Below are 27,477 nucleotides of genomic sequence, written 5' to 3'. Positions count from 1 at the left end.
TGCTGACAGTGACACATTGATGAACCAATAAACAAAAAAAACATTAGGACTATAATTATGCCTTGTCACAATTACTTTAATGTCTTCTCTTTTAATTTTTTTTCCAGCGCATACAGCCTGTTTGAACAACTGTGTTCAAGTCTCCATTTGTCAAAAGAAGAAAGACGTACATTTATTTGCATCATTAAGTTGGTTGTAACCCAGGGTAGACTCATTAGTACTCACGTGTCTCTTCTATAAGCAAGGGTACAATCAAACGATGACTTATGTGATGAGTCTTTGAAATTCTGTTTCTTATTATATTGTACTTCATAGGCATGTGATGGACAGAAAATAATCAATACATGTAACATTGCTATAAAAATAGAGAATTTCAGGCAATAAGCCCATGTTTGGTAATATCAACCCGTCCGTTCCAATGCCGTTTGCAGTTCTGGAAAAACACCAACAAATCTTATTTCATTATTCTTAAAAAAGGCTGCCGCCTACTTTTGAGACGAAACAAGTTTTTTTTCACTCATATAGAATACAAAATTTTCGTATCATTTTGAAAAGAAAATTGTTGATTTGAGAAGTAAATTTTCACAATTCTTTTGGGAAATGGCTTTAAAATGAAATGATTTTAATGGTTAATGGAGTCAAATATTGCCCATAAACAGTCATCAGAAAACGTCTCCCATTGTGTTGGTCTCTTGGTCAATTATAGGATACAGATAATAATACAATATTGATGACTAGGATTTCAACTTGGAGCCTCAAAACAATGACCTCAGGGAGGCTACCTCATCACCATCAATTACCTCAGTTCAGTTCTATATTCCTCCTCCAATCAGTCCCATACCTCTGTCCAGAGGATTAATGTTTGTGTGCAGTATTGTTTTGGGAAATAAATTCTTGCCAATGGCAAGATAACATGATGTCTGACATTTAGGTTTTGACTGGTCTACTGTGTGCCAGCTGAACATCCCGACACAAGACAATTCACCTATAGTCACCTGATCAATCATTGAAGGACAAAACATACCTTTTATTGTATGAAGGAGAACAGAATTGATGGAATAATGAAGGAAAAAAATAAACTAAGGATTGAAAGTGAGAAAAGAAAGGATGGAATAAAGAAAGAATGAAAAGATGTGATGGAATAAAGGAGGAAAAAAAAGAAACAATAGAATAATGAAGGAAAAAAATAAATGATAGAATAATGAAGCGGAGAAAAGAAACGATGGAATAATGAAGGGGAGAAAAGAAATGATGGAATAATGAAGGAGAGAAAAGAAATTATGGAATAATGAAGGGGAGAAAAGAAACGATGGAATAATGAAGGAGAGAAAAGAAATTATGGAATAATGAAGGGGAGAAAAGAAATTATGGAATAATGAAGGGGAGAAAAGAAATTATGGAATAATGAAGGGGAGAACAAAAATGCTGGAATAATGAAGGGGAGAACAAAAATGCTGGAATAATGAAGGAGAGAAAAGAAATTATGGAATAATGAAGGAAAGAAAAGAAACGATGGAATAATGAAGGAGAGAAAAGAAATTATGGAATAATGAAGGGGAGAAAAGAAATTATGGAATAATGAAGGGGAGAACAAAAATGCTGGAATAATGAAGGAGAGAAAAGAAATTATGGAATAATGAAGGAAAGAAAAGAAACGATGGAATAATGAAGGAGAGAAAAGAAATTATGGAATAATGAAGGGGAGAAAAGAAATTATGGAATAATGAAGGGGAGAACAAAAATGCTGGAATAATGAAGGAGAGAAAAGATATGATGGAATAATGGAGGAGAAAAAAGAAACAATAGAATAATTAAGGAGAAAAAAAGATTTAGACAAGCAAAATGTTGTTATAACAGGCTAGGACATCCAGTTGACCCTTGAGATTTTACAATTTCAGAAGTCAAATACCTATTTCTCAGATATTTAAAGGGTCAAACATATGTCAAACAGACATGTATGTCATCCAAACCCAAGAGTCGGATATCATTTTGGGTAGTCAAAAACATTACTCTCAATGGTCTACTAGATACCCCAAGTTATACATAAGGAAACAAAACACTTTGTCCCCTTAGTGTCCAAAATGACACAACATAAATATGCTACCGCAAATTGGGTTATTTTGGTGTATTTGGCCCCTTGCATGAAAGAGCCAAAATCTAACATAGTTTTTTGGCTCTGTAATTAGGTAATTTTTCATGAAACCAACAGCAGATTTTTTATTGGCGTGTTTGTAAAAAATGAGTAGGTTTGTCATTCTTCATTAAAAGCTTGGTTTCTAACACTTGTGTTTACAAATTAATGTTGTATGGGTTGGTCAATTTTACAGGTCACAGTGGATCTCTCCATCTGTGAACTGCCACATCTTCAAAAGCAATCATGCATGACGATGCTAAAACTTCAACAGCACACAGGGGAAAATACATTTTATCTCTGGGTCAGAGGGCAGAAATTGCAATTGCAATATTGGAATGTGTCAAAATTTTGACACAGGATTGATGCATATGGAAATAACAAATTTAGACACACAAAAACACACTAAAATTTGGTAGATCAAATGTGGGCAAATGGAGAACACCCCCAAAATTTACCAACACCAAAATATCCCAATTGATGTTATCTTCCAACACCACTCAACAATTCAACTGGACAGGAAATTTGTGACAGCAGGCTCGGTATGCATGTACTCTATTGCTGGGACTTGAAAGCACATCAAAGCAGTTCAAAAGTCATCAGAGCTCACAATGTATCTATGATGTTGCTTAATTGTATTTAGATGTGATAAATACACATTTAGCATCCATGCACCAACGCAATTGGGCAGACTAAGACGTGCACTCCAGTATATGTATAGGAGTAGATATACACAATAAATTGATACATTATGGGGTGATATTAACACAGGTTGCCTCATACAATCATACAGCAAACCGATCATCTTTCAACTGCATGATACCAACAATAATTGGAAATATTGTAAACGTACTTATTACGCGTACTCAAATTTTTGCGCATTTCTGAACATTAACAGATGAGCAAATTGGTAAATTGGCTCACCAAAATTACTTTTATATCGAAACACTTTATTTTGAAAGTGCAATTAATTGCACAATCGTAATTTGGCGTAATGCTTCTAGCGTGAAAAATGCTTAAATAAGATAACCACTAAAATATTTACGTTTACATTATATAGTATTATAGGAAAACCTTAATGCTAAATTAATTTTTGACAGATAATATAAAAAGGTTACATCAATTCTGATAAAATCCAAACAGATGAATCCAGAATTCTTAAAGTTTCAACTGAGTCCGGTATGATAATCAACCTCAACAGAGTATCGAATCTGCAAAAGACTGAGGTTTAGCTCTCTCGTTGCCACTTGATTACTTACCATATAGGCATATGGATAATTTGAATTAATTGAGACTAATTTTGAAAGGTTTTTGCCGGTTTAGCAACGAAAGGGTTAAAGAAAGTTTCATAGCAGGATTTCATCAAAACAGAATCACAGACACAGCTGGCTTGAGACAAGATCATGATCTATACAGCAGTATATTCTAACTTCACTGTATATCAATGATTTATATATCACTTAATCATTAAAACAGACGCTTGTAAATGAAAAATATGTATCTATATATATATACGGTACCTATATGTCAAAAGAACTATCTAATGCAACAGCTTATGGTATGTTAGAAAACAGCAAATTCTAGATCAATAAACCTTAAAAAAGGTGTATTTGTATGGCATTTTTTATATTAATATCAATATTTCTTCATTTTGAAGCATTGTCAACCCTATACTAATATAGATACCCAAAGTTAATAGTGTTTTTTAACATGATACATCAAATCTTATTGTGACATTTGAACTCTGTGTTACAACTGTGATTCTGTCCTTTTGTTGTTGCCATATAGCTGGCTCTGTAAATAATACATAACACTGCCAGAGGTCCACAGGGATTTATACCAGTAATGTGATGGATTTTCCTGTTAAAATTTAAATATGTTCCTGGCTACATTTGTTCCATCTTAATGGTGTAAAATTTACATACATGTAGATGTAGATATGCATGTCCAAATCTAATGGGTCTATATGTACAACATCAGAGATCATATCAACGGATAGCCCGAGTTTCCTCTGGCCCTGACACCATGTCTGGTGTAGGGCCAGAGCGCACTACTATATGACAATCGGGTGTGACATAACACCTACCTTACATATATGGATAAATCAAATATTTATTTACCCAAAAACACCAACTTAGTCCCAAATCGGTGTTATATTCCATCCGTATAGACCCTCTATGCAGGTCGTGGGTGGTCTAATCACCCTAATCAGTGCGCAATGGAGCGAAAAGGAAATAAAATACAACATTTATTTCTATATATTTACCGCTTATAATTTGTAAATAATGTATTCTTGCATTAAATATAACATGTTTTATGAAATAATAACCTTAGTTTTCTTGCTTTAAATTAATATATGTAACAAGAAAAACACAATAAATGATAATTGGTCTTTTTGGTCCATTGCGTTCCGATTTGGGTGGTTAGTTACACTGTCACTTACAAAATGGCAGGTGATCAACAGTGTGAAATTTTGACCCAGCGTAAAATGGGGGTCTATACGGACGGAATATAACACCGATTTGGGACTAAATTGGTGTTCTGTTACCGGTAGGTGTTATGTCACACCCAATTTTATTGTGGTTGCACCAAAATCTTAGCGACACTAAATGGTGTCGGAGAATTCCACGTTTTCATATAGCAGTGCGCTCTGGCCCTACCAGACATGGTGTACATGTCAGGGCCAGAGGAAACTCGGGCTAATCAACGGAATGAATATGACCAGTGGACTACAACTTATAAAAGGCAACTTCTATAATAACATAACATGACAAACTTCTATTTGAAACAGTTATGCAAAAATTTGGATTATCTTAAAGCTGTCAGCCTGTACAAGATATATGATTAATTATAACCACAATTTTAATTTCAAACTATATGTACAGTATATATGAATGTACAAGACAGGGCTTTTTCTCTCTGGTTTTAATTAGGATGGGGCATTTCTGTACATGTCTTATTATGGAAGAAAACTGGTCAATTAATTGGGAAAGATTTTTTTCAGGAGTAAATTTAAACGCCAAATATTTGGAATCTGGCTTGAATATGAAATTATTTCAATTGGGAATGGGACCCATTGCATGACGACCAAAAAAATTAGTCCTACATGAGATTCATGAACATTTTGATTGCTTGATGTTGTTCCATTTAATGCCAACTTTTACTGACCACTTATTGACTGTTTTCAGTGTTGAATGGCTGTCAAGAACAATAATAGTATTGGTTCCATAACTCAACTTTAGAATTAATTTAAGTCATTTGTATTCATGATACCATCTGCTGTGCTGTATTTATGGTAGTTTTTTTATTACTTTTTTTAATGATGGAATACTGAAACAGTAGAAGCCTTCCTTGGTCAACTGCAATTTGAAAATACCTTCAAATCAACCAATTTGAATGAAGAACTTCTTCAAAAATAAAAGCAGTAATCATTATTACTTATTGTGTTTTCAATTTTGATATCGATTTATTGGTCCTATGTCAAAATTTCACCAATTTTTGATAATGGTCCATCACTATGAAACAATTAATAGTAGAATTTTATCAAAACAAGAGCTCGATATAGCTCTCCCATTCTGTAAATTAGAGTCTGCTTCATGGAGATCCTTGACTAAACATAGCGGCTAAAGCAATAGTTTACAGAATGATCTTGACATGGCCGAGTGTAGAATACAGAATCGAACGGAGCATTGATCAAGATCTTTTTATTCATATTGCATTTCATAATTGATGATAAGGATAATCCATTTTAACTTTTCGAAGGAGAGTTGATTAATAAATCAGAAATGACAGCTAACAGTATAAAGACTTAATTGAAAATCAGGTCTCAGCAACTATAGCCGTTCACGATCAAACCTAGCTACAATCTCGCTCATAGTTGTGATGTATTAACCCTTTCGACACTCGTAATAGCTAGGGACCTGGACTTACTAAGCAAAAAATTCCAACCCCACTATCCATATTATTTTGCATATATAACTTATTCAAAATCCATTTGAACTTCTCAAATGTTATTAAAATTGGGTTCTAATAACTTACAGTGTCTATTCAGTCTGGTACCAGTTATTAGAATCAAATTCAAATTCTTAAAAATTAACAAAAAAATAAATAAAATAAAATAAAACCGCAAACAAATGGCAGGAAAATTGAGTATATGAGAAATACATTCTATGATTCTAGTAAGATAAGACAGCGTCTTCACGTCCTTGTCTGAGCCTTATATTAAACACCTGACAGATGACTCCAGCTTCCAGGTCTACTTTCAATTTGTAGATTGCCATTCTGTCATTTTTCTGATTAAGTCCTTATGGCGTAAAATCATTACTGCTGCACATTAAAATTTTCGACAAAATGTGTACATACCTTGATAAAAGGCCTGTATATTGGTTATATCCTCACAGATCGCTAAGTCCAGAAGGATGAATACGAGAAGTGAAGAAAAACACAGACGTTGAAAATTGGACGACATGGTTGTCGACTTGTGGTAGCAGGTGCCCGATAACATGAACGTGTGCGTGCACTTGACGATAACGCATGTACGACCTACTCCATGGCAGTACAACTAGCTGTATCTACTGGACGTGTGTCATTACGCCCCGATACCCAGTTTCTGTCATCGCAAACCTGTGGTCACTGTATCCCAGATCCGGCTCCTACCATAACACGATGGATCAGTCCACGATAGCGAGGACGTCTGTCATCTAGATTATGATTTTGTCCGACGGTGCGTCCATTTTACTTTTATATTTGATTAGGGCAGTATTTTAACTATATACGAGGAGCTATGAATTTAATGAATTTTACAAGATTGGAATTTATTGGAATTAATTAAACCTGTCAGGAACCTGTCTCACCTATGTATGAAATAAGCTGTCTCTAATAAGGGAGACCACTCTAACTGCAGGAATGTCAAACCACCGCATGATTCATCAGCAGGTGGTTACCAGGAACGCTATGCTGGGTGATTTAGTTTCAATAAGATCGTCTTAATCTTATTATTTTTTTTTTAATTAAATCCGTCTATCGAGTCAAATGATTAATGGTAAAATCTACTTTTGTTTATTTTCACATTGTTTTACAAATTGTTCATGTACATTACATCAGGAGTTGTGTAAGAGGAGTGGAAAAATGCACGGCCAGACCGGGGTTCGAACCCGGGACCTCCGAACACTAGCCGGATGCCGATGATCGACCCGGTCCAGTTCCGCTACAGTATAACATCTATATTTAATGGAAACGTGTACATAGTTGTACATGGTATTCACACAATTTTGTTCGCTTACATGTAATTCAGTTAATTAAGTATACAACTGTGGTTGTAAATAACGGTAGTTTATATTTTATACTATTAAGAAGAGACTTTTGTGTAGATACATGTATCGTGTTTATGGGTGGAAATAATCTGCTGATTATTTTTGTAATTACATTGCCATAGAATGTGACATCGACGAAAACCAGTATCCGTAAAAGACTGCACAGAATATATACCATAAATATTTGAGTATAATGCACAACATGCACACTGGTCTATAGTGTTAAAGTATATTTTTTTTTTTAGTTTCATTCCAGAAAAAAAATATTAGGGAAAATTTGGTGAGGGATGGCAGAATCTGTGAAAAAATCTTATTTTTACACTTAAACTGTAATTGAAGTCCACAGATAAGCTTTGACACTTTGGATTGTCTGCAGAAGTATTGAAATGTAAATCAGAGACAAAAAGCACGAACACAAAAAAAAACGAAAACAAACTCATTTCATCGCATGTTTACTATTTATTAGAAATATAAAGCAAATACGTAAATAAGATGTTTAATCCTATTTTTACAATAGCTTTGATTACATTCTAATTAAAAAATTGTTCATGATCTTGACTATTTCCCATGTACAAAAATAATCTAAAACCAATGTTTATTTTTTCCCTTAAAAAAAAATTATTTTTTTTTTACATTGCTTTATAAAAATAATTTAATAGTCAATAAACATATTGCACTTTATGCATGATAAAAATATCACAAATCCATTTCCAGACATTTATTTCCATAAAAAACCTTCTATATAGTAGAAGTAAAGTGACGTGTCTGTCACATCTCTCATCAAAATTAAACATAGTGGTCTCAGATCTTAGTTCTTCCTAAAGTATTAAATATTAAGCTTTTAGTTCTAAATCAAAAGGAAAAAGTAGTTAATAACAGAAAAAAGAATAAAGAATTGTTTTAAAACTTGAAAAAAGAAGAAAAGGAAACAAAAACTAAATATTATATATATATATAATTATATGTATTTTTTTGTAAAAGCAATAACTTTGTCCATTCACACTTGCTGTCAGATACACCACTTCAAAGCACATTCCTATGCAAAAATACAGATATATTGATAAAAAAAAACTTCACATATAAATAAAACCTGCACATGCTATGTACATTCATCAATATAAAGATGTCTAGTTAGGTGGGGCGATCATACCATACTCCACTGTGTCATCTCACCAGAGTAATCACTTAAACTTCATGCTGTTATAACCAAATGTTTAAAGCTAATTTGTAAATATATGCATTGTATGCTAATATGTAATAATCTATGCTATTTACATTTGAAAGCCGAAAGTCAAGGCTTAAGTTTTTTTCAGCCAGTTTAGAATATTATAACCATTTTTCAAGCTCAAAGCCTACCAGGATTTACACACTATAAGATATACACCAATCTTATTAAAATCATATGTTCACTATTCACTCAGTAAACTCTGAGTTTACGGAGCGGATAGTGAACATCTGATTTTAATTAGAGTGGATATACACGATATTACCATGTCCATATGTAACGACATTTTAATAATGAATCAATTTAGTTGTCGAAGGAGGTAACAACAATTGATAATTCAAACTGGGCTGATCTGATAATACTTGGTCTTTCCTTTAGAGTTCTGTCAAATGACAAATACTCTCGATTCTGTACATGTATTTATATCTATATTTAACAAGTGTTAGGTCCCTGGCGAGAATTAGGATAAATACTTCTGTTTAAAATCATTTTTAGCAATGCAGACATTGTCTATAAAATGTAATTCGAAGATTAAATCCCATTCAGGTCCAGTTATAACTTACACAATATATTAAAACAATTTCTAATACAGTATGAAACAGTCACACAACAGTCAACAATATAGCGACACGTTCAATGTATTCTACCACTGGCCACCACAGACAAAATCTTAAATCACAGACTTCTGTCAGAATCCAAGTTTACCTGATTCACCCATCAGACCTAGCATCAGTGAGTACAGGTCTTGAACTCGGATACTAGTTACCCACTGGCCATCCTCTGGCATGGCAAGACAGACATGTGCACAAGGGGGAGAACTCTGTTAATTTAGAAGGTTGGACCCAATTTATTTGGAGAAATTGTAGGTATTCGGCTGGAACTCCATCGTGATGTAGTTGCAGATTAATATCAAGAATATTAAATTTTCAGCTTAAAAAATTAAAAAAGAAGTAATAGATTTACTTGAAGAAGATCTCATTTGAAGTATGATTAATACAAAAAAGAATCACTTCATCAACTGGATATTTTTACAAATAGGACCATTCAGTTTGGTGTACAATTTATATAAAAAGATGACAAAGCTAAGAATTCTGCTTCATAAAACCTGTCAATTACACAAATTTTGATTTCAGAAAATTTTGAAAAACAGCAAGAGTTTCCCAGTGACATTCAACGTCTGCCCTGTGTATTGAGATAAAAAGGGTTCCCATAGATAATCTCTCTCTATATATATACATATCTAAATACAGAATATCTGATAAAGAAGTTATTTAAATTGTACAACAAAATGCTCTACACTGTATTTACACATGTAGTCAGATCTACTAAATATATACAGGTAACAAAAATACAGGTAACAATGATACTACTATACCTTTAGACCCTGCTACAACCGTTGCAATGAGGACTTGCTCTTTACAGAAACAAGTAAACATTTGGAGTAAATAATTACACACTCTCTCTCTCTCTCACCCTCACACAAGCTGACAATGAGATATATACAACACTGGCATGGAAATGTTTAGCATAACACTGCTGAGATATTTTATATGTGGAAATGCTGGTTATCATAAATGCTAGATTATTGTTGTGAGAGTTATCTCTTTATTGTGTACATAATAATGTTTTATACATTAATCACAAACAGCTTATTCAACTAGAACAATTTCTAAACATTGTGACCTTCAAAACAACAACAGCAAAGTGTTAAGTGCATACTGTATACAGGAACTTACATGTAAATCAAGAAAAAATATTCACCTGTCTATGATCAAGTCCATATTTGCTCAGTGTAAACAGTGTAAGCACTATGTACCCTTCGGGTCAGATGACCTAAAAATTTAATTTTGTGATGATTTCCTGTTACATCATAGTATAATCTTCAAACTGAACCACGTCTCTATACAGAGATCTAAACCTCACAATGATTCACCGCAAGTTTATATCAAAGCTGTTTAGGTAAGGTAGCGACACTGAATAAACTCATGTCTATTATGATATCTAATGATTAATTACTATGCGAGCATTAAGGCACTTTTTTTCAAACTGTTCTATTAGCAATGATAATGCAAACTTTTAATCGGAAACTTGTACACAAAATGAAAACTTATACAAACTTTTGATTTATATAAATTTGATTAACATTGTAGCATACTACAAGACAATATCAAATATTCTATTTCGGAACATCAGAAATAAATATTCACTAGACAACAAACAGCAAGTACAAAGGACGTATATGGTATATATATGGTATACAAAAGCAGAACTATGTATTCAAATATGTTACTATTAATAACGATCAGCCATGACGGCATTCATACAAGGATGACACACATAACACCATGAATGCACTCTCTCATATAGGTATACATGTGTAATATGTTGACTGGGCGTTAGTGCGGCAATGATGCATGGCTTGTTACTACATAAAATTATCCTCATGCAAGCATCTATCTATTACACTATGGGTTATGATGGAGTACAACTATTTCTTCCTAAACCTTGACTGGAAATGTGTGGTACTTTTTATATATACTGTATTGTGAATATTGTTTGATCCTTAGATCACATTCATATCTAAGTGATATATCGTTGTGCACATTTTTACAAACATCCTCCCTATTTCTGGCACAAAAAGATATTTGAATATGTACAAAATGTATGTACTGGAATTAATATTTGTAACATGGTTCCATATGCTTCTATTACCATATCGGAGTTACTCAAACTCTTCTTTTTACCATTAGCTACATCACTTAAATATTTTCTACATCCGAGTTACTCAAACTCCTGTTTTTACCATCAGCTATATCAGTAGAGATAAAGTTTTTACCATTAGCTATATCAGTAGAAAGCTTTCCACATCTGAGTTACTTAACTCTTGTTTTTACCATTTCCTATATCAGTAGAATGTTTTTCTTCATCTGAGTCACTCAAAGTCTTGTTTTTTTTCCATTAGCTTTAACAGTAGAATGCTTTCTATATCTGAGGTACTCAAACTCTTGGTTTTTACCATTAACCACAACAGTACAATGTTTTATACATCTGAGTTACTTAAACTCTTGTTTTTACGGTAACTAAATCAGTACAATGTTTTGACAATCCAATAACATTGAGTAATGATTTCTACCTCCATAGATCTTAGCAAATCATGCACCTGCCGAAATTCACTATACAATGAGGATAGCTCCACACTACAGTGAAAGATTTCTGTCACTACTACAGTCAAAGCACCATTTCTATAATATCACATGATGACAGATGACCAATGACGGTGTCCTGAGTAAGTGGACATCGGTCATCCAGGCCTAGGCCAGCTGTTTATGCTGCTGCTATGGAGATGACCATGATGAGAGCCACAATACAGGTCACAATGAAGTGGGCAAGCAACATGTTCCTCTTAAACCTCCGACCCTGCAATATAAGAATAACATGTAGTCAGATCTAGAACTCAACGTATTATAATTACAGACTTATTCTCAGGACCCCATACCTTTAAAGAGAAGCTGTCAGTTTGCATTGTATCAAATCTAAACATGACACCAAGATGGACATGAATCCATACAACCTTCTAGAAGTACATTTATATCCAGTTGGATAATTAAGTATACATTGTACATAGTAAAAGCCTGACCAGGATTTGAAATTAGGATATGTAACTTTAAGTAATAGAGGCTCTGACGACTGACCAATTTCTCTGTACAACTGTCAATTACTTACAACTGGTTCAGGCTCTGGGATGTGGGCTTTAGGGTTGTCTCTCTTCTGGAAATCATATTTCTTCCTTCGTTCTGTAAACAAGTAATAACATAGTGTCTTCATTCCAAAACATCAATAAACAAAGTATATAAACAAACACACATCGTGAAGTAATTTTATATATTATATACAACACTGTCATCTAGACTCATATACATGTAACGGGGTACACAGATGTAATGCACAGCCATAATTATCTACCTGCCAATACTTATCACCATAGTACCTGGGTAATCAAACACAAATGAATACTGGATATGGCAAGTAAATATCTGTATAGTAAATATAAAGAAAAGGCTGATTTTACCAGCACAATGCTTGGAGGACATCTCATATGCATGATTGTGAGGTGCAAAAAAGGTTGTTTTTTGTCTTAAACCTGTTTATATAGACATTTCATCATAGCAACCAAATGATTTTTTATGTTTACAAAGCTATTTTTTTTAATTTTTTTTTTCATTGAATTTTTAGTCCTCGCAATAGCCAGGGTCACACGGGAAAGGGTTTAAAATATTGAAATCTTATCCCTGAAATGACAATAAGCATCAGTCCTCACAATAGCCAGGGTCACCTGGGAAGACAATCTGCGTTTGTCTATACCTTTATTTTTCTTGTGTGTACAGCACTGGTGAACCTCGAGGGTGATCTCTACGATAATGTGGAACAGGATGTAGATACACAGGATCCAGGTAGCCCACCATGGCACCATCGCCTTCCCAAAGTCCATCCCGATGAACATGGCAGGAACTGGCAACAAAGGGAGAGCACTCTAGTTATCAAACAAATCTTCTCATTTTAAAATTCGCAAACAGAATGTACTGTACGAAGAAATTTAACAAAACTTTCCAAATTAAGTTATGAGGAGAATTTATTATATAATAACTAGATACAAATATTTTGCAAATATTCTAAAGAGGGATGTGGTTTTATTGCTTTATTAAGACATCATACACCTACATTGTTCAACTAAAAATTTTAACAACTGTGAAATCATAAAAGTATATGCACAAACGTATTCATAAATATACCAGATAAACTCAGGTGGTAATGATGGTGAAAACTTAATTTGAATAGTAGGGAACACTGTTAACATGGTATGATTTCTACTTACTTGCTAGACACCAGGCTATCGTGCCAAACGCCCAATGGAACCAGTTAAAGACCGGGCGACAGCGGTGATCATCCTCGGGTCGGATCAGGGCGATGATGGGCTGTGACAAGAGAGATAAAAATCATTCTAAGCACCACCAAAACTACATTGGAAATACAGTTCTCTAACACTTTCATTCCTCGATCAGGGTAAATAAAGGTCTTTACACCAGGAGCCATTGTTTAGAGGCTATGCTTACTACATAACTTTGTTGTGTACATTAGCAATAAAGATTAAAAATACATGGAAGGAAAATGCGTTTACTGGTAGCGTGCCTACAGTGACAACTTTTGATGACAAACGAAATTGTCTGAAATTCTGCCATTGAGCAAAACCATCAATAATGGGAATCAGTTCCATATAAATGGCTAGAAAATCACATCTGTTAATACAGTCAAATGGATACTGGAGATGGAAGGGTCTCATTTTTTCATTATGCCATATATCCGGAATAGAAAATAAGTAAGTTTATGATAAATCATATGAAATAAAACTGCTGTATTTTTTCTGGGTTTGCTTAAGTGCCTCAGTGGAAATTTCTCATCCAAACTCGAAAAAGAAATTATACATTTGCTAGTTTTTTTTAATTACAAACTCACATTGAGGATGACACAGATGAAAATGATGATACCCAGAATAGGATGGGCCTTGTAGGGAAGGTAGTCGGTCTTACTGTATCCATCCACCTCCACGAAAATGAGAATTATGCCGATGACGACTAGTAGGAACAGCCATGCCATACAGTTAAGATGACCCTGAAACACAACAAGGCTATACTGAGTATTCTGAGCCAGAATACTAGATACAACATTTACATTAATTTTGAATAAAGCCAAATCTAGTCTTCTGTGACTGCTTACAAATACTATTAGGTTATTTCCACAGATTTATCCCTTTGTTTGCTGAATCCATGCCTCTGGCCAAACTTTTCACAAGTACTAGCCTCATCTGTCAATAAACTCAAACATAGTATCAATTCTTGATCATGACATATTACATCATCCCGTAAACTAGTAGGCATTGTTACTACAAGGCAGGTTACCATGGTTATTTTCAGAAATAATATATACTTACAATGAACCAATATCTCTGGCCAAAGAACCGCTTGTTGGGCCACATAGGTTTGTAATACTTGGTGAGAAGCAGGCCAGTGGTGCCGAAAAAAGCCCATGCCAAAATCATTAGGATACCTGTAACAATGATAGCACTCCTAACAACAGGTCTCAACACACATGTAACAACAATAGCAGTTCTACAGAATCAGTAATACAATAATACTCAGTGATTTCCTGATGAATCACTTCATCTTATTTGGCCATGTCTGCTGAATCTTCGAAAGGGAAAAAAAGGACAAAAGGTTTTGATAAATCAAAGCGATCACAGATTATTCTTTTCAGCTTGACACCCCAAAACACAGCTTGACACCCCAAAACACAGTTTGGTGAGTATGGCATCGGCAGTTCCTGAGATTAGCTGGTAACATTGCATCGGGACGGGACGGGACGGGGCATAAAAATATCAGACTTAAGTGAAGTTTGGCCATTCTGATCACCTAAATGACAAGAGATCCCAGAGGGATCTTGGCGCCCACCATTGAATGATCTTCATAGGTTCCATGTCAGATTGATCTTTTCTCTACTTTTCCCTTCATTTTACTAATCTGTGCAAATTGAGACATCCCTCCAGTACTTTTCAAACAAGATTAAGGGAATCCTAGCTATATAAGAAATTTGAGATTTAACGATTAATAATGGCTGTTTGTTTGCCAGGTTGTTTTCAGGACAGACTGGTCTAAAAATGCAATACAAGGGGCCAAGGGGAACCTACTTATGAAATTTGAGAAAGATCCATTCAGTACTTTGAGAAATAGAGATAACAAACTTCAATTGTCAAAATCCAAGATGGCGGTCTGTCGGCCATATTGTTTTCCAATTGTTCTCAAAATACAATATGCATAACTAGGCACCAAGGGAAACTTACATATGAAATTTGAGAAAGATCCCTTAAATACTTTCTCAGAAATAGTGATAACAAACTTCAATTGTCAAAATCCAAGATGGCTGCCTGTCGGCCATATTGTTTTCAGATTGGTCTCAAAACGCAATATGCATAACTAGGCACCAAGGGAAACTTACATATGAAATTTGAGAAAGATCCCTTAAGTACTTTCTCAGAAATAGTGATAACAAACTTCAATTGTCAAAATCCAAGATGGCTGCCTGTCAGCCATGTTGTTTTCTGATTGGTCTCAAAATGCAATATGCATAACTAGGCACCAAGGGAAACTTACATATGAAATTTGAGAAAGATCCCTTAAATCCTTTCTCAGAAATAGTGATAACAAACTTCAATTGTCAAAATCCAAGATGGATGCCTGTCGGCCATGTTGTTTTCGGATTGGTCTCAAAACGCAATATGCATAACTAAGCACCAAGGGAAACCTACATATGAAATTTCAGAAAGATCCATTCAGTACTTTCTCAGAAATAGTGATAACAAACTTCAATTGTCAAAATCCAAGATGGCTGCCTGTCGGCCATGTTGTTTTCCGATTGGTCTCAAAACGCAATATGCATAACTAGGCATCAAGGGGAACCTACATATGAAATTTGAGAAAGATCCATTCAGTACTTTCTCAGAAATAGTGATAACAAACTTTAATTGTCAAAATCCAAGATGGCTGCCTGTTGGCCATGTTGTTTTCCGAATGGTCTCAAAACGCAATATGCATAACTAGGCACCAAGGGGAACCTTCATATGAAATTTGAGAAAGATCCCTTCAGCACTTTCTGAGAAATAGCGATAACAAGAATTGTTTACGGACGGAGGGACGGACGGACGGAGGGACGGAGGGAGGGACGGACGGACGGAGGGACGGACGGACGACGGACCACGGACGCAGGGCGATTTGAACAGCCCACCATCTGATGATGGTGGGCTAAAAATGCTACCGGTAAATAATGCCTGCTATGATGAACTCTTATAAACTCACCGTGGCCTTTAACAAGTGCGTAGCGGGCGTAGTCACCAACATTGGCAGTGGACGAAAGGGTTATCTGGTCAGGAGAGGACAACGGAATCTCTCCAACACCAAACTTGTGTGGGGCGGTTTCACCTGAAGGAAACAGAGCATTTGTTTATAATTAGGTTATCTCCCTTAGGAAAACTCATACGATTAAAGTCAAATCTTATATGAAATATAGAAGTAATTCAAGATCATTTTTTTCTCCCAGTTCCTGGTATGTATTTGAATATTTATTCATTTACATCAAAGTAGCAAAAATCTTCAAAACTGAAAACTTTATTATTTTTATCTCCTTACCAGAAATCTGTGAATATACATGTACATTTTTTTGTATACTGTTATCTGTACACATACCACATTTTTTGTTTTGTCTCATGGAGAGGTTGTCCCCCTTGTATATGATTATGATATTTTTACCTGACTCTGCTACACCCCTGGACATTATAAGATGGCTGTAACCCGACATGGGGTAGTCCTTGGTATCTGGGTGGGGCACCTTCTCAAACCGACACCGTAACCGCCCATTGAGGAACTGACCCTCCTCGGCTATTATACCGGCCTTAGGCTGTAATGAAACCAACATTGTTATAACTTGTACCTATATTGTAAGTAAAAAATAATATTATATTCTGTGTATGTCATATGCTGTATGTATTCCAACTGTCAAATCTATCAAAATCTACATGTATGTGTCGTATCATCACATTGAACATACTGAAATCTCATCAAGACAATGACATGTAACCATGTCTGTCTCTGTAACAGATATAGATTTTGAGTCTGTGAGTGTGGAGAACGGCCACTATGTATTCTGAGTCTGTGAGTGTGGAGAATGGCCACTATGTATCTTGAGTCTGTGAGTGTGGTGAATGGCCACTATGTATCTTGAGTCTGTGAGTGTGGTGAATGGCCATTATGTATTTTGAGTCTGTGAGTGTGGAGAATGGTCACTATGTATTTTGAGTCTGTGAGTGTGGAGAATGGCCACTATGCATTCTGAGTCTGTGAGTGTGGAGAATGGCCACTATGTATTTTGAGTCTGTGAGTGTGGTGAATAATTACATGGTTTTTGCAATTTGCCTACAGAAGCCAATATATGTGACAGCTGATACATTTTTATATCTGTAGGTGTGATAAATGGTATATACTATGACTACGAAAATCTGTGACAGGTGGTACTTACATTTTTATATCTGTGAGTGTGGTGAATGGCCAATATGTATCTTCAGTCTGTGAGAATGGTTAATGATTACACAGTTTTTTAATTGGCCTACAGAAGCCAATATATGTGATAGCTGATACATTTTTTTATCTGTAAGTGTGATGAATGGTTACTATGACTACTGAAATCTGACATTTTGTACTTACATTTTTAAGCCTGTGAGTGTGATGAATGGTTACTATGACTACTGAAATCTGACATTTTGTACTTACATTTTTAAGCCTGTGAGTGTGATGAATGGTTACTATGACTACTGAAGTCTGACATTTTGTACTTACATTTTTAAGCCTGTGAGTGTGATGAATGGTTACTATGACTACTGAAGTCTGTGACATTTTGTACTTACATTTTTAAGCCTGTGAGTGTGGTGGTCGACACTCTTGGCAAGGAAAACTTGTGTCAGACCAGTGGCTCCATTGTGGACACACTCCATCACCAAGTCTCCACCCTGTAAATACACAAATATAGAGCGATATACAAAAATGTACCGGTAAATATCTACCTGAATTACATTATGATAAAAGATACAATGATACTAAAAAGTAGAAAACATAGAATATTTCCTCCTGATGAGAGCCAATGGGCTCTATACAACAAGATTATGCATAATAACATGTGTCGCCTGTCCCGCTTTGTCAATATCATAAGCATTTTACACGGGTACTGAAGGATTTATATATTTGAAGAGACTAATGAAATCCATTGATTTTCTTCTTTGTCCAAAAAATACAAAAATCGTAGAAATGCTAGTAGATAGTGTAATGCATTCAGCTATACATCCCACAATAAACTGTTACCCAAGTTTGGTTGCTCTAGCTTTTATAGTTCGTTAGAAACAGCCTGCAAGAGCTAAACACAAAAGCCTTAAAGCTGATTTTTTTTCCAAAGTCCAGAAATTTGAGATTTTTACCCCAAAAATCCATGAATATTTTTAGTGTAGTCAGCTCTACTACCCATGCTTCATGTATGATTGAGTTTTTTTTATCTAGCTTTGTCAGAAACAAAAACACAAAGCCTATTTGCCACTTCGCTGATAAATCCGTCATAGATGACATAAAAACCAATGAAACATTGTTAGGAGAGAGTCACCAATTAGATGACATAAAAACCAATGAAACATTGTTAGGAGAGAGTCACCAATCTATCCAATATCCATATCTATTCCATTTCGATACTTTCTTACTGACATGGTAATTCTTATACAGCAATTTAATCATATTTCTTTTACATTGTCAGGGTGACAAGTATCTTACCCATCGGGTGTCATCAGAGATGGCGAGTGACACGTATCTGTCGGTGATTCCATCTGTAATACCTCCCACCTCAAACCTGTACCGGTTACCTCCTAAGTGGACCCAGGTGGCAATGTACTGACAGTAGGGCTCCCAACAGCCCTCAGGGATCCGGTAACAACCTTTCTTGGACCCACAGTCCCGAGTGTTTATAGGGTCAATCAAAGGCAGCCTCTGTGAAAATGATAAATATATCACACATACATACAGGAATATTGTTAGCTCAGTACAAGTAACAGAAAATGGACAGTTATAGGATGATGTAGCACAATATTATTCTTTAAGCAAGTGTTGTCTTTTCTGATACATTTTTTTTTTTTTTTTCATTTATCAAATGTTTCATGGTTAGCCTCTTTATAATGATAGTTAAAATATACACCTAAAATTTCTACTATATTTGTACTTCAAAAAGCCTGTACACCAAATCAAATGTTCATCACCCTATCCCCAACCTTCCCTTCCCCACTGGTCTATAATTGGAATATATGTAAGACAGGGGAACACTTGAAGTATAGCAGTCTACACATAATCAAATTCACACATACGTTTGGATCTGTAGGTCGTTTGTCCATTGGAGGACCATTCTTGTCAATGACTGGCTCAGACAGCTCTCGTACCCAGAACCGGTTTCCATCTTGAATAAAAGTGGCCCTGTTGGAGAAAACAGTATACAGTATATAAACTAAATCCAATTTTGATATATTTACATCTACCAGGATATATACAGGTAGCCTCTCTTAACCCGACAGGTGAAGATTATATAAATTAACTTTTATTGTGTTTTTGAAATACTGAGTTAACATCTTGGTACATAATGAACGCATTTACAAACGTAAATCTACAAAATTTCTGCGACTTGTTTGATAACTGAACATTTGAAGGATAAAAATTAATCTCAAAACTTTCAGAGAGATAGTTAATGCATTGCTTGCTGGTATTAAAGTCTCAAAGCCGGTGTTATCACATTTGGTGTTTCATTTCAAAACTATATGCCACATACAACATCCATGTCTTTTTTCATGAATGATGTTCCTTAAAAAGATATGACTTTAGTTTGAAATATCTGTACTTTAATCTTTACAACTGGCACCTTTTTATCACCTTTTTGTTTTTGTTTTCAAAGCCATTCAACTACACAAATATTTACTTTAACAGTTATGAGCATGAAAATCTAGCATGGGTTATCTCCCCTATCTTATATTCTCTAGTGAGGTGTAACTTAAGGTGTTTTGCAGACCATGGTAGAGTGACATCTGATCAGAGATATACACACAATTGTCCCTCAGACAAAAGAAGACACCAAGCACACAAACAGCTGGGGCATGTTATCAGCATTAATCTGCTCTTGTAAGAGATTTTTACAGAAACTCAGCGGGGTATAAAACATGAACTTGTTTAAGCGTGAAACAAGATTAATATGTGTCTATAGATCAAAGGACAACAGATCTATGTCATTATATACATCTTATGATACCTAAAAAATATTGTTAAGTTTAAAACGCTTAAAATTCAGGAAATAACATACCAGGTACATTCAATGATAATTTTCTTTTAAAGTGTAAGAGAAGAACAGGTATATTTTGCAGGTGTAGATAAACAGGACCAAAATAGACTTAATCTAAAGATCTTAATAAATTAATATAAAGAATAGTCATAAACAAGAGATCCCAGAGGGATCTTGGCGCCCACCATTGAATGATCTTCATAGGTTCCATGTCGGATTGATCTTTTCTCTACTTTTCCCTTCATTTTACTATTCTGTGCAAATTGAGACATCCCTCCAGTACTTTTCAAACAAGGGAATCCAAGCTATATAAGAAATTTGAGATTTAACGATAATGGCTGTTTGTTTGCCAGGTTGTTTTCAGGACAGACTGGTCCAAAAATGCAATACAAGGGACCAAGGGGAACCTACTTATGAAATTTGAGAAAGATCCCTTCAGTACTTTCTCAGAAATAGTGATAACAAACTTCAATTGTCAAAATCCAAGATGGCTGCCTGTCGGCCATGTTGTTTTCCGATTGGTCTCAAAATGCAATATGCATAACTAGGCAACAAGAGGAACCTACATATGAAATTTGAGAAAGATCCCTTCATCACTTTCTGAGTAATAGCGATAACAAACTTCAATTGTCAAAATCCAAGATGGCTGCCTGTCGGCCATGTTGTTTTCCGATTGGTCTCAAAATCCAATATTCATAACAAGGCACCAAGAGGAACCTACATATGAAATTTGAGAAAGATCCCTTCAGTACTTTCTGAGAAATAGCGATAACAAACTTCAATTGTCAAAATCCAAGATGGCTGCCTGTCGGCCATGTTGTTTTCCAATTGGTCTCAAAATGCAATATGCATAACTAGGCACCAAGGGGAACCTACATATGAAATTTGAGAAAGATCCCTTCAGTACTTTCTGAGAAATACCGATAACAATCTTCAATTGTCAAAATCCAAGATGGCTGCCTGTCGGCCATGTTGTTTTCCGATTGGTTTTAAAATGCAATATGCATAACTAGGCACCAAGTGGAACCTAAATATGAAATTTGAGAGAGATCCCTTAAGTACTTTCTGAGAAATAGCGATAACAAACTTCAATTGTCAAAATCCAAGATGGCTGCCTGTCAGCCATGTTGTTTTCAGATTGGTCTCAAAATGCAATATGCATAACTAGGCACCAAGAGGAACCTACATATGAAATTTGAGAAAGATCCCTTCATTATTTTCTGAGAAATAGCGATAACAATCTTCAATTGTCAAAATCCAAGATGGCTGCCTGTCGGCCATGTTGTTTTCCGATTTGTCTCAAAATGCAATATGCATAACTAGGCACCAAGGGGAACCTACATATGAAATTTGAGAAAGATCCCTTCAGTACTTTCTGAGAAATATCGATAACAAACTTCAATTGTCAAAATCCAAGATGGCTGCCTGTCGGCCATGTTGTTTTCCGATTGGTCTCAAAATGCAATATGCATAACTAGGCACCAAGGGGAACCTACATATGAAATTTGAGAAAGATCCCTTCAGTACTTTCTGAGGATTAGCGATAACAAGAATTGTTTACGGACGGACGGAGGGACGGACGGAGGGAGGGACGGACGGAGGGACGGACGGACGACGGACCACGGACGCAGGGCGATTTGAATAGCCCACCATCTGATGATGGTGGGCTAAAAAAACCCACACCTGACAGTATCTTATCCAAGCAGGTAAATACAAACTTGTGAACTATGATTAGGACATCTGTGTTGTATACATTAGAAAGTGATTACTAGGAATGACATTTTCATATGTCACTCCTCACAATTGATCACGAGTGAAACACCTGATGCTTCTCGTTCACTCTCCCTTTTTTACATCCATTCCTTTGTAACAAAGACTGTGTTATTGGAAGTGCTTCAAGCTATTACTAGATTTTTAACATTTCAAAACCCTATATCCAAGAAATCTGAAGGGTCAAAACTTAACATATACATGTATAAGGGGTTATTTGATATAAAATGAGCTGTTGGAGAGTTTAAGTGGCTATTTCAGGTAAAAAACTTTTATGTAACTCTTATGTCAGAAATGAAAAAAAAAAATTTTGTTTTGTTTTATTCAAAGTGGTGGTTCATTTTTCATATATATATTATAAATCAGTATTGTCAATTTATAAAGTGAATAAAAAGCTTATGAACATTTATTAAATTTAAGATAGCAGACTCGATTAAGAGACCACTCTCCATTAAGAGACCGTTTTTCAACTTTCCTTGAGTGGTTGCTTAATATAGATTCGACTGTAAATTGATGGATTTCAATTTTGCATGCTATGAATAAAATGAAAATGAAATCTCTGTGTTATATAGGGCCCATGAAGATTACACAGGTGATGTTATCTACAATTCAATGATCATGTTCATTTTCCAGTCACTTATAAAATTACCTAAACACAATAGGCCCTCTCATGGTCACGTCTGGCTTCCAAACCAGACGCACATTTTTCTTCGCTTGGTTGGCATTGCTTTGTTTTGTAGCACGCTGTAAAGCAAAACAAAAATAGTGTGTTAACCTCTTTGTCTGTTAATGCTTACAGTAGACAGTAGGACTGACTATAACATATATGTAAAGTTCTTTAAAATTTGTTGATGGAAAAATCCTTTTAATTTATTCACTTTCAACATGAAGTAAAGAGATTAAATTCCAGTCGCACCTGTTAGTGAACTCTTTATTTCTGCATCAACACCTACAGAATGTCAAGTGAAATTAATCAATTCGACCAGACACAACCAAACCAACTGTAGGTGTAATATATTACACAGTTTAGTAATGCACTAACTAGGTGTGGTGCTATAAGCAGGGTTGTAAACATTATCATTATTCATGAAGCTATATGTGCATATCAGTAAATCATCATAAAAGTCCATATTTTCAGGATTTTACATAATCGTTCAAATTATTCATATTACCTTGGTATCAGTTAGGTTTTATTAGTCACATACATACTGTAATTAAATTTGTGAGGAAATATTTCCTCTATGATACAGGTTTATTCCTACTCTAACAATACTTACATCATTTATTTATTTATTACTTACATAACAACAATACTTACATCATTTATTTATTTATTACTTACATAACAGTGTTGTTGTATATGTGAATATCATTTATTTTACAGCAAGTGCCAAAAAGTTACATCAACTTACAGCAATCATTGTTACATAGTTAGCTAAAAACCCATGTGATAGGGCAGGTGTCCCCATACCTTTACCTCTGATAGAACAGAGACAAGTTATGTGAGACGCCCCCACCCACCTACACAGGTGGGTCCCCAAGGTTAACTTAACCACCAACACAGGTGTGTCCCCTTATGGAACTGAATCCTCCCACACAGGGGTAATCTTTGTGTCCCTTCAGTAAACTTATCCATCCACACGCAGGTAAACATTGATTACTCCACACATGTAACTTCTGTTTGCCCGTAGGTAAACTTTGACCAACACAGATAGGTGTGTCCCCCAGGTACACTTAATTGAATGATACACTTACACAGATCTACACCTAAGTTAACTTTGATCCATCCACATAGTTGTGTCCCCTAAGTAAAAATTTGATCCATCCATCCAGATGTATCCCCTAGGTAAACTTAATCTACTCACCTAGGTGTGTTCAATAAATTAACTTAGATACACTCACATAGATATACCCCTAGGTAAACTTTGATCCATCTATACAGGTGTGTCCCCTAGATAAACTTTGATCCATCTATACAGGTGTGTCCCCTAGATAAACTTTGATCCATCTATACAGGTGTCTCCCCTAGATAAACTTTGATCCATCCACACAGGTGTCTCCCCTAGATAAACTTTGATCCACCCACACAGGTGTCTCCCCTAGATAAACTTTGATCCACCCACACAGGTGTCTCCCTTAGATAAACTTTGATCCATCCACACAGGTGTCTCCCCTAGGTAAACTTTGATCCACCCACACAGGTGTCTCCCCTAGATAAACTTTGATCCACCCACACAGGTGTCTCCCCTAGATAAACTTTGATACATCCATACAGGTGTGTCCCCTAGATAAACTTTGATCCACCCACACAGGTGTCTCCCCTAGATAAACTTTGATCCACCCACACAGGTGTCTCCCCTAGATAAACTTTGATCCACCGACACAGGTGTCTCCCCTAGATAAACTTTGATCCACCCACACAGGTGTCTCCCCTAGATAAACTTTGATCCACCCACACAGGTGTCTCCCCTAGATAAACTTTGATCCACCCACATAGGTGTCTCCCCTAGATAAACTTTGATCCACCCACACAGGTGTGTCCCCTAGATAAACTTTGATACATCCATACAGGTGTGTCCCCTAGATAAACTTTGATCCACCCACACAGGTGTCTCCCCTAGATAAACTTTGATCCACCCACACAGGTGTGTCCCCTAGATAAACTTTGATACATCCATACAGGTGTGTCCCCTAGATAAACTTTGATCCATCCATACAGGTGTGTCCCCTAGGTAAACTTTGATACATCCATACAGTTGTTTCTCCCCCCCCCCCTCCCTATACACATCCTCTCATCCCCAGATTTACCACACACAGCCCCCCTAGTCTGTGTACCCCAATGAAGATCACTTACCCCTCCTGCACAGGTAATCTGTGTTCGTCCCCTCAGTTCGGTATCAGTACTGTTGTAGTCAAGATCTATAAACCTGCCCAGCGGGGTGTTGTCTTTGACTGTACCGTCTGTGTTGACATACACGGCCTGCACCATGAAACGAGTGAAGGCTGTCAAGGGCTGCACCGCCGTCAGGTTCACTAGTAACAAACAAGTAAATGAGAATCACTAAATAGTTTAATCAGTTAAGGAATGAAATTTATTTTTTCACCATTCATGAAGTCATAACAACATTGGCTTCTAGACATATTTCATGAATTGCACTAGGTGAAAACTAGTAACAAACAACTAAATGAACAAGCAAAAACTGGTAACAAACCAGTCAATAAAAATCACTAAATAGTTTAATAAGTTACAGATGAAAACTAGTAACAAACGAGTAAATGAAAATCACTAAATAGTTTAGTTACAGATGAAAACTAGTAACAAACGAGTAAATGAAAATCACTAAATAGTTTAATCAGTTACAGATGAAAACTAGTAACAAACGAGTAAATGAAAATCACGAAATAGTTTAATCAATTACAGATGAAAACTAGTAACAAACCAGTAAATGAAAATCACGAAATAGTTTAATCAGTTACAGATGAAAACTAGTAACAAACGAGTAAATGAAAATCACGAAATAGTTTAATCAATTACAGATGAAAACTAGTAACAAACCAGTAAATGAAAATCACTGAATCGTTTAATCAGTTACAGAAGGATAATAATGATAGCACTAATGCTCTTCACAGTTGCTTACTTTCAACATTTTACATTTTAACAAACAAGACGCTTCCATTTTGACAGTGGAGGTTTTCACAAGTGAACTGTTATACTTGAAATCCCTGTAAATTCCCATTGTCCGGTGGCATTTCATTGGCATGTCCTTGTTCTGGGCATGCTTACACAGCAACATGGAAGGAAGTCAGTTAAACAATAAAAATGTTTTCACCATTTAACACTTCCTTGCAAGCAAAACAACATTTCAACTTAATCCTTTCAACCCTCAGAAACGTAATGGACTTTGCCATTCATTCAACATTTGAAGTCCAATATGGTCAGTAGGGGTGAAAGGGTTAAGAAAATTACAATTTTCTAGACTTTCAGAGACATAAAAAAGAATTACCGTTGATTTCCTCTGCCTGACTGTTCTTTGGGTTGTAGACAGTCTTGCTGAGTTTGATATGGAATGGAGAGGGCATATGTTGGGGCTCAATGTTTGGGCGGGGGTCTGGCATCAGGGTTACACAGTCACAACAGCCTATGGTTGGAGTCCGTGATATAGAACTGGTGTCTGCTTGGGCGTGTCCGATCACCACGCCCAGGACTAAAAGGGCTACTCTCCCTACACACATACTGGACAGTCTGTCCCTGTAAAATAAAGTAACAAAAGTCAGTAACATTGTGACAACACACGTACTGGACGGTCTGTCCCTGTAAAATAAAGTAACAAAAGTCAGTTACAGTGTGATAGACAACATACGTACTAGACGGTCTGTCCCTGTAAAATAAAATAGCAAAGGTCAGTAACATTGTCACTTATATATGCATATTGTATGGCCATGGTCTGTCCCTATAAAATAAAGTGCACTTATCATTTTTCAAAACTGGATGAAATATTACTGTAGGCCATCAGGCATACTTGTACAGTGTACTCAGGCCGTTCACATCCCTGTGAACCGACAGTTTTGTTTTGACCAAGCTGAAGTCTTTGACCTTTTCTCTCTATATTCCAATTATCATCTTTGCCAGAATAAACTGATGGATACAATCCATAGTAAATTCATTCAACACCAAACTGTCACTGATAAGAATAAGTTTTGTGTAGACTCTGCATCAACCATCTACTGGAAACCATATCACAGATAGCCAGTTAAACAGATATCCATGACAGTTACTACCGATAGTCATGATCTATAAAGCCACACATTTCAAAACACAGTTAATTGGTTAGCGAGGCAGATTGATGTCTACTTTGACCTTTCACTGAATTGGGGTCATACTTCATTGCTATAAGAATTATTTCCATGATATGCTTGGGTCGTTCGGGGTCACAGAGGTCATTAATATTCTCCATCAAAGCTTAATATACAAATGAGAAACTCAAAAGTCCATGCATGTAGATCCACACATTTATAAATTCAATCATCAGCACATGATACGAAGTTTATCAACAACTCACTGATATTTTCAATATTTTTCTTGT

General features: G+C 35.7%; 2 protein-coding genes across 7 annotated transcripts in view; both read right to left on the bottom strand.

The window, feature by feature from the left end:
- Nucleotides 1–7,141, bottom strand: part of LOC117326022 (pikachurin-like) — an 87,914-nt gene extending 80,773 nt beyond the window's left edge. Inside the window, exon 1 of the mRNA XM_033882596.1 lies at nt 6,494–7,141. Within this exon, the coding sequence (XP_033738487.1) occupies nt 6,494–6,635 (142 nt within the window). The 5' untranslated portion in view covers nt 6,636–7,141. The remainder of the gene's footprint in view (nt 1–6,493) is intronic.
- A 741-nt stretch (nt 7,142–7,882) lies between these two features.
- LOC117326023 (putative ferric-chelate reductase 1 homolog) overlaps nt 7,883–27,477 on the bottom strand; it is a 39,632-nt gene continuing 20,037 nt past the window's right edge. For all 6 annotated transcript variants that reach the window (XM_033882599.1, XM_033882602.1, XM_033882597.1 and 3 more), the window contains exons 2-15: nt 26,398–26,642; nt 25,248–25,426; nt 23,043–23,137; nt 19,665–19,770; nt 19,081–19,293; nt 18,174–18,275; nt 17,023–17,170; nt 16,573–16,695; nt 14,655–14,770; nt 14,180–14,335; nt 13,542–13,641; nt 13,031–13,177; nt 12,392–12,462; nt 7,883–12,085 (exon numbers count right to left, since the gene is read on the bottom strand). In XM_033882599.1, coding sequence (XP_033738490.1) covers nt 11,993–12,085; nt 12,392–12,462; nt 13,031–13,177; nt 13,542–13,641; nt 14,180–14,335; nt 14,655–14,770; nt 16,573–16,695; nt 17,023–17,170; nt 18,174–18,275; nt 19,081–19,293; nt 19,665–19,770; nt 23,043–23,137; nt 25,248–25,426; nt 26,398–26,626 — 1,878 coding nt within the window. In that variant the 5' untranslated portion in view covers nt 26,627–26,642 and the 3' untranslated portion in view covers nt 7,883–11,992. The remainder of the gene's footprint in view (nt 12,086–12,391; nt 12,463–13,030; nt 13,178–13,541; nt 13,642–14,179; nt 14,336–14,654; nt 14,771–16,572; nt 16,696–17,022; nt 17,171–18,173; nt 18,276–19,080; nt 19,294–19,664; nt 19,771–23,042; nt 23,138–25,247; nt 25,427–26,397; nt 26,643–27,477) is intronic.

Source organism: Pecten maximus, chromosome 4, assembly GCF_902652985.1.
Source record: "Pecten maximus chromosome 4, xPecMax1.1, whole genome shotgun sequence".
NCBI lineage: Eukaryota > Metazoa > Mollusca > Bivalvia > Pectinida > Pectinidae > Pecten > Pecten maximus.
Note: the sequence above shows the minus strand (reverse complement) of the source record. Positions and strands in the feature narration are given on the sequence as shown.